Below are 17,466 nucleotides of genomic sequence, written 5' to 3' on the forward strand. Positions count from 1 at the left end.
TGGGATTTCTCGTGAATTCTGCATCGTCTGTGTTTGGAATCTAGCCCTTAGTTTTACATTTTAGGCCCTCTGCTGTTTGCCCTGAGAATACTTGCCGGCAGTGCTTGCAGCTGCAGCGTTTATCCTGAGATAACTTTGCCACAAAATATCTCATGGCACATTTCCCTCCCATGGGTGTCACATTATTCATATGGGTTTGGAGACATTGCTTCCTCACAAGCAATAGGAGGTCCTTATTTTTTTAGTAGATATGAGCATTTCACACAGCCTGTACAGCGGCCTAGCTTTTTATTATTCATCTGAATGCTCAAATGAGCCTATATCTTGATTTTAGTATTCACTCTAGAGTCAAGGTTTTTCCTACCAAGTGTCAACTGCTATTTTCAGCAGTTTCTTTAGGCCACATCTGGCTGGCTTTAAAAATCATCTCATTTGAATCGACAGGGTACTTTTCTTCTTGTCTGTTAGCATCATGTGGTCTTTATCAGGTTTTTCTTTTTTTTTGAGGCTTAGAAAATCAGATAACTTCTCTATTATAACAAAGAAAATATGTGTTGTACTCAATTCTAACCCAGGCCTGTGACTTTTTTTTTTTTGAGACAGAGTCTCACTCTGTCACCCAGGCTGGAATGCAGTGGCGCGATCTCGGCTCACTGCAAGCTCCGCCTCCCGAGTTCACACCATTCTCCTGCCTCAGCCTCCTGAGTAGCTGGGACTACAGGCTCCCACCACCACGCCCGGCTAATTTTTTGCATTTTTGGTAGAGACGGGGTTTCACCGTGTTAGCCAGGATGGTCTCGATCTCCTGACCTCGTGATCCACCCGCCTTGGCCTCCCAAAGTGCTGGGATTACAGGTGTGAGCCACCACGCCCAGCCGCCTGTGACTTCTAAGATCATGCTTCAAAGCTCTCCTGCCTCATACATTATACATGAGATCAACCCCTGCTGTAGTCCCCTGTTCACCCCTCTTTTCTGTCCTTTCTTGTTGTTACTTCAGAAAATCTTCAAACTTGAAATCTTTCTGTTAACATTATGAAGAGGCTCGTCATCTTGCCGCATCCAAATGTTTTACTAGGGTAAAACAGACATTTTTATTTTTAATGTCTTTCAGACTGGATGACTATGCCTGCCAGTAAGAAATCTACTCTCAAGGCAGAGATTCCTGAAGAAGAATTAGATCCATGGACAATAAAGGAAAGATTCAGTAGCAGTAGTCACTGGAAGTGTGCTAGCCTGCTGGAGTGGCAATGTGGAGGCCAGGAGATCAGTTTGCAGCGAGTGGTACTCACTCACCCCAACACCCCATCACAGGAATGTGATGAATCTGGGAGCACTATGAGCTCATCTCTTCACAGTGCTCAAAGTCAGGGATTTCAACCTAGCAAAAATGCCTTTGAGTGTAGTGAGTGTGGAAAAGTCTTCTCTAAGAGTTCAACTCTTAATAAACATCAGAAAATTCATACTGAAAAAAATGCAAATCAGAAAATTCATATTAAGGAGAAAAGATATGAATGTAGAGAATGTGGGAAAGCCTTTCACCAGAGTACGCACCTTATCCATCACCAAAGAATTCACACTGGCGAGAAACCCTATGAATGTAAGGAATGTGGCAAGGCCTTCTCAGTGAGCTCCTCACTTACGTACCATCAGAAAATTCATACTGGAGAGAAGCCTTTTGAATGCAACTTATGTGGAAAAGCTTTTATCCGAAATATACACCTTGCCCATCATCATAGAATACATACTGGAGAGAAACCTTTTAAATGTAACATTTGTGAAAAAGCCTTTGTGTGCAGGGCACACCTTACCAAACACCAGAATATCCACAGTGGAGAGAAACCCTATAAATGCAATGAATGTGGAAAAGCCTTTAATCAGAGTACAAGTTTCCTTCAGCATCAGAGAATTCACACTGGAGAGAAACCCTTTGAATGTAATGAATGTGGGAAGGCCTTCAGGGTGAACTCTTCCCTTACTGAACATCAGAGAATTCATACTGGAGAGAAACCTTATAAATGTAATGAATGTGGGAAAGCTTTCAGGGATAATTCATCCTTTGCACGACATCGGAAAATTCACACTGGAGAGAAACCTTACAGATGTGGCTTGTGTGAGAAAGCCTTTCGGGACCAATCAGCACTAGCCCAACATCAGAGAATTCATACTGGGGAAAAACCTTATACATGTAACATATGTGAAAAAGCCTTCAGTGACCATTCAGCCCTTACCCAACATAAGAGAATTCATACTAGGGAAAAACCTTACCAATGTAAAATCTGTGAGAAAGCCTTTATCCGAAGCACTCACCTGACTCAACATCAGAGGATTCACACAGGAGAGAAACCCTATAAATGTAATAAATGTGGGAAAGCTTTTAACCAGACTGCAAACCTCATTCAGCATCAGAGACATCATATTGGAGAGAAGTGATATGAATGCAGTTTGTATGGAAGACCTTTGAGACTGAGTAGATGAATTATTGAATGTGAGATAATCCGTTCTAGAGAATAACTATGAAAGCTTGCATCAAGATAGTCACTTTATTTACTGAGGGTCAGGTTTCACAGTGTCATGGGGTTTGGGCATTTAAGAATGGCAAACACTCGGCCGGGCACAGTGGCTCACGTCTGTAATCCCAGCACTTTGGGAGGCCGAGGTGGGCGGATCATGAGGTCAGGAGATCGAGACCATCCTGGCTAACAGGGTGAAACCCCATCTCTACTAAAAATATAAAAAATTACCCGGGCATGGTGGCGGGCGCCTGTAGTCCCAGCTACTCAGGAGGCTGAGGCAGGAGAATGGCATGAACCCGGGAGGCAGAGGTTGCAGTGAGCTGAGGTCACGCCACTGCACTCCAGCCTGGGCGACAGAGCAAGACTCAGTCTCAAAAAAAAAAAAAAAAAAAAAAAGAATGGCAAACACTCCTCATTCTTTAATACTGCCTCAAATAGCAGTACTGTTTGATTTGTCTGAATTACCAAGTATCAGAACCAAAATGGAGCTTCATTAACAGCATTAAAATTGGTTTATCAAATTACATTTTGACTATTACAGAAACTGAAATTGTAAAAATTAAAGCTGAAAAGCAAAAGAACAAAAAGGTAAAATGGCCTACAAGCATTTCACTCTACTAGATTCTCTTACATAAGAGAGTTTCCAGCTTTAATGGAAGCCTTAGTCCTCTCCTCACCCACACCACCGACACCCAGTGTAGAGAAAGTGCATCACCCACACTTATTTAAACCATGCTTCCTGCCTTCTGCTTCAAACCATCCATTGTCGGATCTCTCTGGTCTGTCTGCTGGCTTCATCCCTGTAGAATCCCTGTGAGATGATTCATTTGCCCCAAATGACCCTCTTCTGACTTAGCAACGCCTAACTGTCTGCATGGTGCCACCTATCATTGCCCCTATGGGGAGTGTGGTGGTCTGGTCTCAGACACAGTCCATGATGTTGAATATCACACCCAAATCCAGCCTTCAGAACTTGGTATCTCTATCCAGAAGGCACAACTTGATCAAAATTCTTGAGTTATACGTTTCCTCTGGGCTTCAGCTTGACTGATCCTGGGATGGCACCTGAAGGAGGGGCTTTGCCTGTGCCGCCTTTACCCTCCAATTGTTCTGTACTTAGTGACTCTACACATCAGTCAGGGACTTGCTCAGCTTCAGGTGCAATGATCCCACCCACTTACGTTGTACTATTCCCAGTCACCTCCATCTGTCGCTGCCCGTTTCTCTATGTGCAATTGATATAAGAGGTGAAAGCCCCCAGGCCAGTTCTCAGATTGCTCTGACCCACTGTCTTCCCCCGGCTGGACAGTCCACTGTGTCCACTGCATTAGAGTACATTTACTACTCCCAGGATAAACTGCTGCATCCTGGTCCTTCCCCTGCTTTTTCTAGGTTTCTGGAGGTAGTAATTCTATATTCATAGGAAAGCAGACAGCTTTGAATTTCTGCTTTTGCATTTGGAAGTGGTCATTTCCTCTCCTCCATCTGGGCCTTCCACTATTTAAAGACTCATGCTGACAGTGGTGAGAAAAATGTTGAGTAATTCCATGAGTCAAGAAGTCGTCACTAGCACCATTGATATTCTCTGGCAAGGGCCATGTCCGTGTTCAAAAGTTTGAGTGGTACAGTCGTCCTGCAAGTATGGTTCCTTTACCCTGTTTTTTTTTTTTCTTTTTCTTTTTCTTTTTTTTTTTGAGACAGAGTCTTGCACTGTCACCCAGGCTGGAGTGCAGTGGTGTGATCTCGGCTCACTGTAACTTCCACCTCCTGGGTTCAAGTGATTCTCCTGCCTCAGCCTCCCGAGTAGCTAGGTCTACAGGCACCCACTACCATGCCCAGCTAATTTTTTGTATTTTTAGTAGAGTTGGGGTTTCACTATGTTGGCCAGGCTGGTCTCAAACTCCTGACCTCGTGATCCGCCCACCTCGGCCTCCCAAAGTGCTGGGATTACAGGCGTGAGCCACCGCACCCGGCCACCTTCCCCGTCTTTAATCTTCAGTGCTTTCAGTAGAAATCACACAGATAAGTAACATCTGTGCATCACACACACACACACACGCACACGCACACAGCCTCTGAGGGCCCTCTCCCTTTTCCTACCACAAGGAATGGAGGAGCCTGCACTACTGCAAGCTGGAATATATCATGCAATGAAGATGGGAGGCCAAGCAAATTTTTCTGGAAAGTGAAGTGGCAAGTTCCTGGTATGTGGAAGTGCTGTCCGTCAAGTTGAGCAACCCCCTGACCCCTCAGAATGGAGCACCTCACCCCCATGTTACAGAAGAGGATATTCTATATCATGGTAGAACTCAGTGGGCTCTGGGTTGCAACATAGACTTGGAAGCTTCCAGCAGCTTCAAAGTCCAAGTAATCTAAATTCAGCCTTCATCTAATAAAGGCCACCTTTGTGGGCCAGCATCTCCTGTTAGCTGATCAGCAACTCAGACTTTCTTCCCTATTAAGCTGCATGTGAAGCAGTATTTCAAGAGGTTTCTTGGGATTGCCTGTGTCCCACGTCCTCAGAAGTTCATCTGCAGCTTCACGCAGCTGACACTCTCAGATTCCGGAGTAAACCTGAAAAAACCATGTTCACTGCTACAGATGTCTGTCTTCACCCCATCCATGTAATGTGCCAGGTCTTAACTACCACCCCCTTACCTTGAATGCCTGAGAAGCACGTTTCTAAGCTGAGTTGGTTGGTGGTTTTGTCTATTTGTAATGAACGCATGAGAACTACCACTACTTGGTATGTGCCTACAGTTGAGCCAGGGCCAAGGCCTGCAGCCACTTGAGTCTCATTCACCTCAGCTGCGGCTCCAGGAACTATGCGTCAGCAGCATTAAGTGCAGGCTGAAGGCCCCCATCTGAGAAGACAGTGCACTCTCCCTGAGTTCACCTCTCATCAGGCTTGGGTTTTCATGAAATCAGTCCTCCGAGATGCCTGTTCACTCATCCCTGTCTGGGAAGGCAAAAAGTAAGTCACTGGCCTATTAGATACGCCCAGGCGGACTTGAATATATTTATGGTACTAGTACTTGGCCAGGCAGTGGCTTTATTGTATTATACTGTAGGATTACGAGCTCACTGCATGGCCTTCTCAACTAGGGGAGGGGACACTGCCTGGGTCCTAGTCATACTTTTCTCACGTGGATGATACTTCTCTCTACCTGGGCATTCTGACCTGCCCCAGCTCAACCCCTAAAAGTACATTTCTGAGGACCCTGCAGTAAGACTTTTTCAGCCACAATCTTCTCTACCAGCTGATCTGTGTGGTGTTAGACATTTCAGTACTTACTGAGAGGGAGTTTTCTGTGCCCCACCTTCAGCTGGGTTAATCCCCAAAGAACCTGTGTTTCCTAGGAAGAGCAGTTCATTCCATACCTTGCTTTTGTAGTCCTAATGGCCATGTCGACATACCCAGCTGTGACAAGATGAAGGACCACGATTTGGGACTCTTCAGGGACAGACTTGGCCACCTGGTGATGTGCCACCTTCAGCAGCTCTGTCTTCACACGTCCAGCCTGCGCCTGCTTCATGTAGTACACAAGACTGCTCTGGTACACCACGACCATGACCTTCACATGAGGCCAGTCTCCCCGCCCCTCACCTGGGCCATAGAAAAAGGTAAGAGCCTGAGAAGCAGCTCCTGGCCTCTCCTCCCACCTCGGAGCCTTCCGAGACCCATCACAGTGCCAGCTCCACTCTGCCCAGTTTGAGGAGGGAATTGGCATCTAGACTGATAGTTTCTTCATTTCTATGGGCTTCTGGGAACAGCCACTGAAACTGCCTCCTTGTTACCGAAAAAAAACAGTTGCTTTGGATTTCCCCTTTCAGATTCCTCTGCCCATCTCCTGCCGGGTGCCCCTCATCTCCAGCTGACTGATTTGTCATCTGGGTTCTTTCTCCCTGCCTGCCTGTTTGCCTGGCTTTGACAGCGCCCTCTCTAAGACGTTACCTTCCTCCATATTCACTAACTGCTTCTAGAACAGCATTTGTCCCTGCAGCAGACTCAGGCTTCCAGGTTACTGTGGCCGAGCCTCAGAGTCTTGGAACAAAATTGCTTTAAACTGAGTGCTTTTGATGGAGAAAACAATTTAATTCAAAATTAATCCAAGAACACCATAGCCTCCCCCTATCTGATTGCTCTCCTTTCCTTCGCACTTCGCCCCACCCTCCCCTGTAGCACTGGCTTAGTCGGCAGTACAACGTGGAGACGTCAATCTCTCACCCCCCTCTGTCTCGCAGTGGGAGGGCTCCCTGCTTCTTGGCCCACCTCAACTCTTGCTAAATATATCTTTGGCAATTTAAATATTTTTATAACAGTTTGTGAAGGGAAAAGAACGTGAGGCTTGGTTGTTTCTGATCACTCAAGGACCTCTCAGCAGTGCTGACGGTCCTCCTCTGCAGGTGCCAGCACTGGGTGGTACTCACACTCCCTGTGTTCCGTCTGCCACCCTGTGTACCACATGTCACTGTTTTTTTTTCTTTCTTTCAAGCGATTCTCCTGCCTCAGCCTCCCAAGTAGCTGGGATTACAGGTGCCCACCACCACGCCCGGCTAATTTTTGTATTTTTAGTAGAGACGGGGTTTCACAATGTTGGTCAGGCTGGTCTTGAACTCCTGACCTCGTGATCCACTTGCCTTGGCCGCGTCACTATCCTTAAGAAATTGTTGACAATAATTATTCATCAGTGTGTCTTTCTGAAAATAAAATGAGAAAAGTGCCCAGTTTCTAAGATGTACAAGTTGCATTTTTGTCACCTGGTTATCTAGATGACACTAATGCATGGCCAAAAGCATTCCAAGTGTTTCTCTCTGTAGCCAGCCTGGCCCGAGCCCCCCACAATGACCATCGAAGCCCCACGTGGTCCTGGAAAGCAGCGTGTTCATGCTGTGGAATGTAAAGAGCTGTTTCCCATCACCGGGGCCAGCAGTTCACATGTGAGGCCACGCCTGGCACCAGATGCTGTTGTAAGAACTTCGTGTATATTCATTCATTTAATCCTCACAATTGCATGAAACCGTTACGTCCATCCTGTTTTGTATTGTTATGAGGTAGTCAGTTAAGATGGAGCCAAAAGAGGCAGAGGAGAGGCTCGGGATAACAAATGTACTCACTATTCCTAGAGACAGGAGGCAGGGCAGGCCACACAAGGCCATGTGGGCGAGGCACCTGAGTGTTCAGGAGGCAGAAGACAGGAGTCGGCGGGGAGTAGGGGGAAGCATGAAGCCAGGGCCTTTCTTTGGGTGTCTGAGGGAAAGGCAAGGCAGGGTGGGTGAATTGTTTAGACTGGCTAGTTTGTGTCATTTCAGTAAGCTCTAAGCTATAAGGATGGGGGTGTCCCTAGGTGCCTGGTGCTCGGCCCTGGGGTGATGAAGGCAGAGGAATGTTGCTTCTGGTGTGTGTGGGCCTGAGAGAGGAGGCCTGGCTCTGGCTGGTTACTACATATCAAAGACGTGCCCAGCTCAGTCTTTGCTGTCTCTTAAGAACTGGCCAGCCCCGGCTGGGCGCAGTGGCCATGCCTGTAATCCCAGCACTTTGGGAGGCGGAGACGGGCGGATCACGAGGTCAGGAGATTGAGACCATCCTGACTAACACGGTGAAACCCCGTCTCTACTAAAAAAAAAAAAATACAAAAAATTAGCCGGGTGTGGTGGCGGGCACATGTAGTCCCAGCTACTTGGGAGGCTGAGGCAGGAGAATGGTGTGAACCTGGGAGGTGGAGCTTGCAGTGAGCCGAGATGGCGCCACTGCACTCCAGGCTGGGCAGCGAGACTCCATCTGAACAAAAAAAAAAAAAGAAGAAGAACTGGCCAGCCCCAGGAAGGGCGGCTCTGTCTGTCCCCAGCCAAAAGGTTTGTTTTTTGTTTGTTTGTTTGTTTTTTGAGATGGAGTCTCACTCTGTCACCCAGTCTGGAGCACAATGGTGCAATCTCGGCTCCCTGTAAACTCAGCCTCCTGGGTTCAAGTGATTCTCCTGCTTCAGCCTCCCTAGTAGTTGGGATTACAGGCATGCACCACCACACCTGGCTAATTTTTTGTATTTTTGTAGAGATGGGGTTTCACCATATTGTCCAGGCTGGTCTCGAACTCCTGATGTTGAGTGATCTGCCCAGCTTGGCCTCCCAAAGTGCTGGGATTACAGGTGTGAGCCACCGCATCTGGCTAAAACATAATATACAGAAAAATTTTAAATATATACACAATATATTTCACAACTATTTTATGACTATACAACATTTTACAATCTATTTTACAACTGTGTTGGTATAAAGACAAAATCTTTGACCCTAAAAGGTCATTTTTCTTTCCAATTTGGGGAGAGCTTAAAACATTTCCATGAGCCTCTAGAAGCATTCTGGGCCCCAGGCACTGTCCCTACTGTACCTAATGGACAAGTCGGTGCTGCCTGGCATTGGTGGGTGGGGAGGGCTGGGGCCACGTGCTCACCTGGAACCTAAGGAGGTGAGGTTCACCCACACCACATGATCCAAGAGTAGAAGTGAGGGGTCCACAAGAAAAACCCAGGGTCTTTCTCCAAAGAAGAGAGGGTGTGGTAAGGTCCCACGCAGGCAAACCACAGATGACCCCAGGCCTGACGCAGCTGAGGCTGAGGCTGCGGCCTTTGGTGGCTCACCCCCTTCTCAGATCCACACTTTCTGGGCCAGGCCTGAGGCTGAGCCACGTGGGGGTGAGAGAACCAGGAGCAGGGGGAAGATGTGGGGGAAGGGCAGGCGGAGTGCTGACCCCGAGGACCTGTTTCCCTGGAAAGGCAGCAGTTTTTAACCTATCTTATCGCCAACTCGGATGAATTCTTGTACCAGCTGCATAACTATACTCCCAAGATCCAGTTTCTCTCTAACTTCAGGCATCCACGTTTTCCTGCCATAGACTCTTGTAACAAACCTCTTTCCTAATAGTAAATAGGTAAAAAACAAAAACAAAAACAAAAAAACCCAGAGGCCTTTCTGATCGTGGTGGCTGACAGCAGATCCGGCTGCAGTTCCTCTCCTTTCCCTCCCCACCTCCCTCCCTCCTTCCTTCCTTCCTTCCTTTCTCTGTCTCTCTCTGTCTCTGTCCCTCTCTCTCTCTCTCCCCCACACCTCCCCTTCCCTCCTCTCCCCTCCCGTTCCTTTCCTTTCCTTTCTTCTGTCAGCTGAAGCAGCAAGACCACACAGGCCCATTAGTTCATGCAGGGGGCCTTGGCAGGACTTGAAACGGAGGAAGCTATTGTCTGGTTTGGGGCTTTGTATTTCAAATTTCCAAGCTGCAGATAATTGCTATAATAATGTACATTTTACCAGAGCATTAAAAAATGGAAAAGTTTCCATTTATTTTTCTTTCTTTCTCAATTAATTTTCCTTGCAGTGAAGAAGAAATTCCAAAGTTGGAAAAAGTATTTAACCACCTGAAGTTCAATTGCTAATTCACCTCAGTAATACACCTAGTGGCAAATCTTTTATCCTCCAGTTTTTAGTGTCTTTACTGATTAAAAAAAATAGAGGTTGACTGGGCCGGGCGCAGTGGCTCACGCCTGTAATCCCAGCACTTTGGGAGGCCGAAGCGGGCGGATCACAAGGTCAGGAGATTGAGACCATCCTGGCTAACATGGTGAAACCCCGTCTCTACTAAAAAATACAAAAAATTAGCCGGTGTGGTGGCGGGTGCCTGTAGTCCCAGCTACTCGGGAGGCTGAGGCAGGAGAATGGCGTGAACCCAGGAGGCGGAGCTTGCAGTGAGCAGAGATCGCGCCACTGCACTCCAGCCTGGGCGACAGAGCGAGACTCCATCTCAAAAAAAAAAAAAAAAAAGAGGTCGACTGAAGAATTTAAAAAATCCTATCCATTTATATTACTTCTGCCATTCTTTATATATCAGTGTGTACATAGGCAGAGAATGAAACCTGGAGGCTTTTGTCACCAGGGTCATAGTTTAAACTTATGAAGTAGACAGTGGGGTTGGGCTGGGATGGTGCGGTGAAGATGATGTCATGACTAAACAGATTTATTAGGAAAGAGGTTTGTTACAAGAGTCTATGGCAGGAAAACGTGGATGCCTGAAGTTAGAGAGAAACTGGATCTTGGGAGTATAGTTATGCAGCTGGTACAAGAATTCATCCGAGTTGGCGATAAGATAGGTAAAGGATGCATCAATGCTTATTCCTTGAGAAGCAGGTCATGGTTGGTCCTTCTTGTCTTTTAGGTTTTCTTTAGTCATGAACTTGTGTTAGCCTTTCTAATGGTTGTTGTGGTTGTTGTGGTTGTGGTTGTTGTTGTTGTCGTTGTTGGAGATGGAGTCTCGCTGTGTCGCCAGGCTGGAGTGCACTGGCGCAATCTTGGCTCACTGCAGTCTCCGCCTCTGGGGTTCAAGCGATTCTCCTGCCTCAGCCTCCCGAGTAGCTGGGACTACAGGCGCCCGCCACAATGCCCGGCTAATTTTTTGTATTTTTAGTAGAGACGGGGTTTCACCGTGTTAGCCAGGATGGTCTCGATCTCCTGACCTCGTGATCCACCTAGCTTGGCCTCTGAAAGTACCGGGATTAGAGGCGTGAGCCACCGCGCCCGGCCTCTAATGGTTTCTGTACTTACCATTACTGCATGAGAGAGAGGTTCATTGAGCACTCGTTATGAGCCAGACACTGTGCATTGTTCCTACATTATGCCATGAAATTTCTATAAAAACCTTTAGGTTTGTAGGGATGGATGATTACCTATCAGCTAGATATGAGTATCATACTTACTTGACAGACAAGGAATCTTTGACTTAAGTAGCTTGTCCAAGATCACAACATGAGAGTTAAGAGAAGGGTTTTAAGTGTGAAGCTTTGTGATAGAACCCAAACCCTTACCCAATAAGCTGGACCACCACGGATCTCAGGAATTGGTCACTCTGGCTGCCAAATTTCTGCTCACCTCTTCTCTCTCTTCCTTTTTATTCTTTTCCCAAAATATAAGGACACATCAAAAGATGTTTCTGGCCGGGGGCAGTGGGTCATGCCTGTAATCCCGGCACTTTGGGAGGCCATGGCAGTCTGATCACCTGAGGTCAGGAGTTCAAGACCAGCCTGGCCAACATGGCAAAACTCCGTCTCTACTAAAAATACAAAAATTAGCCGGGCTACTCAGGAGACTGAGGCAGGAGAATCACTTGAACCCGGGAGGTGGAGGCTGCAGTGAGCTGAGATCACGCCACTGCACTCCAGCCTGGGGTATAGAGTGAGACTCTGTCTCAAAAACAAAAAAAAGATGTTTCTAAGAATGCCAGTGGTGCACGTTTGAGAGCAGTATTACTCCAGTGAATGAATGTGACCACTACAACCAGTCTGCATGTGAAACACTTTTTGAAAACACATGTATAGAAGATGTTTCAAGAGTGCAGCTTGGTGCGTGATTAAGATGTGTTGTTTCAATGAATAAAGGTGTCCACTACACTATTCTGCATGTAATATACTCTGGAAAGACATGTGTACAAAAGATGTTGCTAAAACATTCTCAACACAGTAGCCAGAGTGGTCCTTTTGTTCGTCAGACCCTCTAACTGTTATTAAAACCCTCCAGTGTCTCCTCTTCTCACCCAGAGTAAATTAAAGTCCTTGATTTTAGTGGCCTTGGCCTACAGGGCCACACATGGTATACATACCCCAGTGCCTCAGGTGACGGTTAGCTTGATGTGTCACCTGGCCAGGCTATGGTACTCAGTTACTTAATCAAACACTGATCTAGATGTTGCTGTGAAGGTGTGTTTTGTAGATGTGGGTAACCTCTACAATCAGCTGACTTTAGGTAAAGGAGATTTACCCCCAATCATCTGGGTGGGCCTCTTCCAATCAGTTGAAGGCCTTCGGAGCAAAACTCTCTCTCTATATCTTTATCTAATCTATATCTACGTCTAATCTGTTGATCCTTTGGGCTCTGTTCTCTGGAGAGCCCTGACTGCTCCACTCTGCTGCCTTCCTCACATTTTCTCCCCCGCTCTCCCTACTCCTCCATGCCACTCTCTTTGCTGGGTCCCCAAAACACCAGGCCGACCCCTGCCCTTGGGCCTTGCACTTGCCACTCCGCCTGCAGGACCCCATCCCCCAGATATCCCCATGGCTCACTCCCCACCTCCTTCAGATGAAGCCTGTACTGGATTGCCCTATTCAGAATTGCAGCCATCCCCCGCCAGCTGCCCCATTCTCTGTACCCTGCTCTGCTGTTTTCTTTTGTCCACAGCACATCACCCTCTAACATACAGTGTCATTTATTGGTTAGTTTTGTATGTTGTTTATTGTGTGTCTCCACCACTAGGGTGCAAGTCCTATGAGGGAAGCAGTTCCTGTCTATTTTGTCTGCTGATGTATCCCAGGTGCTTAGCACAGAGTAAGCACCCAAGGGTACCTGTGGGACCAAAATGAATAAGCAGTCTGTGGGGGGCAGTGAGGAGGGGCTAGCTGGGAGTGAGATGGGGTCCTGGGACTGCTCAGCTGTGGGGCTGGGTTAATGAGTGGGGTCTGTGTGGGCAGTGATTGGTAGGACTGGGAGGATCAATGGTAGGCTAATGGGGCCAGCAATTTGGGCACCTCTGCAGGGTGCATTAAGGAGACTCTGGCTTTTAGTGACTGTGGGAGGAATGAGTATCTTGCCCAAGGTCACTCATCTAGCAGAGCTGGAGTTGACCTCAAGAAGACTTAACCATGACACAGTGCAAGGTCAAGCTGTGAAAGCTGACTTAAAGAAGTACACAGGGCATGGGCAAGACAAGGTCTGTGTGCCCTGGAAGTTTTACCTGTCTTACCTGTCTGCAGACCAGAATGGGAAAAATAACTCAGATGTTGATACTACAGGTAAATTCAGTATTTGAGAGCTCTGATCAGACCCAATCTGGCAGATTGTATCAGTGCACAGTGCCTGGGGCCGTGTTCCCCTAGACTAATGTGCCCTCTCTGCTGTTTCTGTTAGGAGAGTCTGCAGGTAAATTTGAGAATAAACCACAGCCAGATGGAGGTGACAGGAGAGGGCTGGGACCCTAGCAATGGGACACAGCACCACGGTGCCATGGAACGGTGATTTTTATAATACTATGTAGGATGAATAAGAGGGAAAAGATACAAGAAGCAGAAAGACTAGTTAGTATTCTGACAGAATAATTGCTTTAGGTTGAATATTCATGTTGCTCCAAAATACATATGGTGAGATCCTAACCCCCATTGTATGGTATTTGGAGCTGGGGCCTTTGGGAGGTTATGAAAGTAGAGCCCTCGGGAATGGGATTAGAGCCCTTATAAAAGAGACCCCAGGGTGCCCTCACACCTCCCACCATATGAGGACACAGCAAGGAAGTGCTGTTTAAGAACAAGCAGGCAGCCCTCACCAGACACCAAATCCACTGGTGTCTTGCTCTTGGACTTTCCAGCCTCCAGAACTATGAGAAATGTCTGTTTTTTAGAAGCCACTGAGTCTATGGTACTCTTTTATAGCAGCCTGAGTAGAGTAAAACAGTAATCCACAAATGAAGTGATGAGGCTTAAAATTTTCAAATTCAGTCTTCTCTTTTTTTTTTTTGGAGACAGAGTTTTTCTTTGTTGCCCAGGCTGGAGTGCAATGGCACGATCTCAACTCACAGAAACCTCCACCTCCCGGGTTCAAGCGATTCTCCAGCCTCAGCCCCCCGAGTAACTGGGTTGCAGACATGTGCCACCATGCCCAGCTAATTTTGTGTTTTTAGTAGAGATGGTGTTTTGCCGAGATGGTGTTTCGCCATGTTGGCCAGGCTGGTCTTGAACTCCTGGCCTCAAGTGATCCACTCACCTCAGCCTCCCAAAGTGCCAAGATTACAGGCATGAGCCACTGCACTCAGCCAAATCCAGTCCTTTTACTAATTTACTTCTCTACACCCTTGGCGTGCCTTTTAGAATTCTATCCAACTGGTCAGTTTCTTCTTATCAGAGCCTTATTCCTTCTTGGTTCCTATCCCTTACATTTCTTCAGCCTTTTCTCCACAGGGTGGAATGTCATTTTTGAAACCCCCCAAGCTACTTGTAATAAGCATCAGTATTCCACTCTGGCTGTCCATACTACAGCAGTTTTTCCCCCGTCAAAGCCCAAGAGATAGAAAATATTTAGTTTGGAATTTTTCATGTTTAGAAACAAAGGTATCAATATAACAAAGAGTATGTGTGAAGCAGTTTCATTCTATAAAATGATGAGAAGATTCACTTGGAATTGTGCATTTTATTCCATTTTTGACGAAGTTTTATGAAACAATATCTGTATAAAGAAGCAATCGAAGACCTAAATCAAACTTTTGGGAAAAGTTAAATTTATTGAACAGGAAGTAACTGAATAAAGTCAGTTACCTGGACTCTTTACAGTAAGCAATGAATGTAATAAATTAAGGGGAAATTTCTAAAGAGCAAAAAGGATAAGAAAGGGGACAAAGCTATAATAAATGTGTCAGAAGATTCACACAAGTGAGACAGCCTAAGAATATGGTTACTATACAGAAGCTCTTCTGTAGAAGTCTCAACACAGTGGACCACAGGGGAGACCTTATAAATAGGTGGGTAAAGCTTACATCAAAACGTAATCTTACTCTGCTTTAGAGCTCTCATCCCAGAGAGGAACACTGCAATTTTAATTGTGTAAACATGGAATAAGCATCCAACCCAGAACTCCATTTTCACTGGAACATATAATTCATACAAATAATTCAAGGGCAACAAATGGGACAAAACCTTCGGTGCAGGTCAGCTGTCACTCGACATAAGAGAAACCACACTGGAAGAATGCCTTATAAATTCCACACATAGAAGAAAACCCACAAAACTTTATTCAGGGGTCCAGATAAATTGATTGGACCTCAAAGAATTCAAACCCATGCATGCAAAAAAACAGGAAAATCTTTAGGGAGCTGTCAACCTCCACTGAACACCGCAGAAATGATCAAAGAGGCTAGGTGCGATGGCTCACGTTTGTAATCCCAGCACTTTGGGAGGTGGAGGCAGGAGGCTCGCTCGAGCTCAGAAGTTCGAGACCAGCCTGGGCAACATAGTGAGACCTCGTCTCTACAAAAAATAAAACATTAGCTGGGTATGGTCGTGCGCACCAGCTACTCAGGAGGCTGAGGCGGGAGGATTGCTTGAGCCCAGGTCGAAACTGCAGTGAGCTATGATCGTGCCACTGCACTCCAGCCTAAGAAATTGAGCAAGACCCTATCTCGAAAAAATAAAATAATAACATAAAGAAATGATCACAGGCAGAGACCGTATGCACACACCGAGTGTGGAAAAGCCCTCTTGTGGAAGTCAGTTATTTGTGTACATCAGAAAACTCTGGAAGGAGAGAAACCTTGTGAAGGTACTAAATATGACAACATCTTCAGTAACAGAGGATGTGCCCCTGTACCCAGAATGGTGCATGCTGTGGAGATACCCTGCAAGTAGACCGAATGTGAGAAAGCCACAGGAGTACATGGGCCTCGCGGTGCATCAGAGTTCCTGCCAGAGAGGCCCACAGGCATGAACATGGCAGAGTGTGAAAGTCGTCTGCGGGAAGCCAGGACTCTACGCCAGAAACTTCACACTGGGGAGAAATCCTCAGTGCAATCAGTGTAGAAATGCCTCTACTAAGAACTGCTTCTGATTCTGAATCATAGAGTTCACAGTGGAGAAAACCACATGAATGTAAAACTGTGGAAAAGTTTTCAGCTAGAAGCCAGAGCGCACTGCACACCAAAGAATTCACACTGGGAGAGACATGAGAAAACAGCAAATGCAGGAAAACTTTCCCTTGGAGATCAGAGCTCACTGATCTCAGAGTTCATACAGGAGAAGAGCCCTATACAATCACGAGGGTGGAACCGCCTTTGGCAAGAAAACACGCCCCATTACCCATGAGAGAGCTGCACAGGAGAGAACCCCTGTGGAATAAATAATTCTGGAAAGCATTCAGCAACAAATGAAACGTCCTCATTTGCACTATAGAGAAGCCCTAGGAACACAACAAATGTGGAGAAGGAGAGTCAGTAGCGCAACAAAAATGTTCGTCAGAGGAGAAGCTTTTAAGTTAATTACTTACAACCTGCAGCAACACCTAGTCCCAAGGCCAAAACCAACTGCGCACCAGAGAAGCTGTATGGGAAAGTTTGTATGTTGGATAAAGCGTGGTTCACCCTCAAAACTAGCTCCAGACATCACAGACTAGAGAATGTATACTGATCTTAAACAGTGGTCAATTTAACAAATGTAAATTCTACTCCCAGGGACATAAAATCCCATAACTTAAACCAAGCTTTTTGTAAAAACTATCAGTGAAAAACAAATGTGCGTGCATCTGCCGCCCAAGCCTCTTCCTCCCCAGGCCTGGCGCTCAGCTTGCAAATGGACTTCCCAGTACCTATGGGGAAGGAAGGGTTTCCATACCCGTCCTGAGCCATCCACTTGGGATTCACCCTCACCACGGCCATGACTCTCTGTCACTGCTCCCAACCTGGAGCTCCTAAACCCATCCCCAACCTGAACACAACACAAATGCACCCCTGCTCCTTGTTCTCACATCACTAACACTACACACGTGTATCTGAATTTCTTCAGGTTTGGGGGGTTTTTTGGTGCTTTTTGTTTTGTTTTTTTGAGACAGAGTCTTGCTCTGTCACCCAGGCTGGAGTACAGTGGCACAATCACAGCTCACTGCAACCTCCACCTCCCAGGTTCAAGCGATTCTCCTGCCTCAGCCTCCCAAGTAACTGGGATTACAGGCACCCACCATCACACCTGGCTAATTTTTGTATTTTTAGTAGAGACAGGGTTTCACCACATTGGCCAGGCTGGTCTCGAACTCCTGACCTCAGGTGATCCACCTGCCTCGGCCTCCCAAAGTGCTGGGATTACAGGTGTGAGCCACCATGCCTGGCCAAGGTTCGCCCATGGGAAGTGAGTCTGGTCTGTGGTGAGGAAGCATGAAGCTCACATG

The 17,466-nt window shown here is 46.6% G+C and overlaps 1 protein-coding gene across 8 annotated transcripts in view; it reads left to right on the forward strand.

Moving 5' to 3' along the window:
* The window catches only part of ZNF454 (zinc finger protein 454), a 54,059-nt gene that overhangs the window by 26,687 nt on the left and 9,906 nt on the right, over positions 1-17,466 (forward strand). For 5 of the 8 annotated variants that reach the window (XM_016954406.3, XM_063810979.1, XM_009450298.4 and 2 more), the window contains exon 5: positions 1,113-17,444. In XM_016954406.3, the coding sequence (XP_016809895.3) occupies positions 1,113-2,431 (1,319 nt within the window). In that variant the 3' untranslated portion in view covers positions 2,432-17,444. Of the gene's footprint in view, positions 1-1,112; positions 17,445-17,466 lie in introns of those variants that run through there. The other 3 variants (XR_008548169.2, XR_008548168.2, XR_008548167.2) reach the window with 3 other exon arrangements.

The sequence above is a fragment of the Pan troglodytes genome, chromosome 4 (genome assembly GCF_028858775.2).
Source record: "Pan troglodytes isolate AG18354 chromosome 4, NHGRI_mPanTro3-v2.0_pri, whole genome shotgun sequence".
NCBI lineage: Eukaryota > Metazoa > Chordata > Mammalia > Primates > Hominidae > Pan > Pan troglodytes.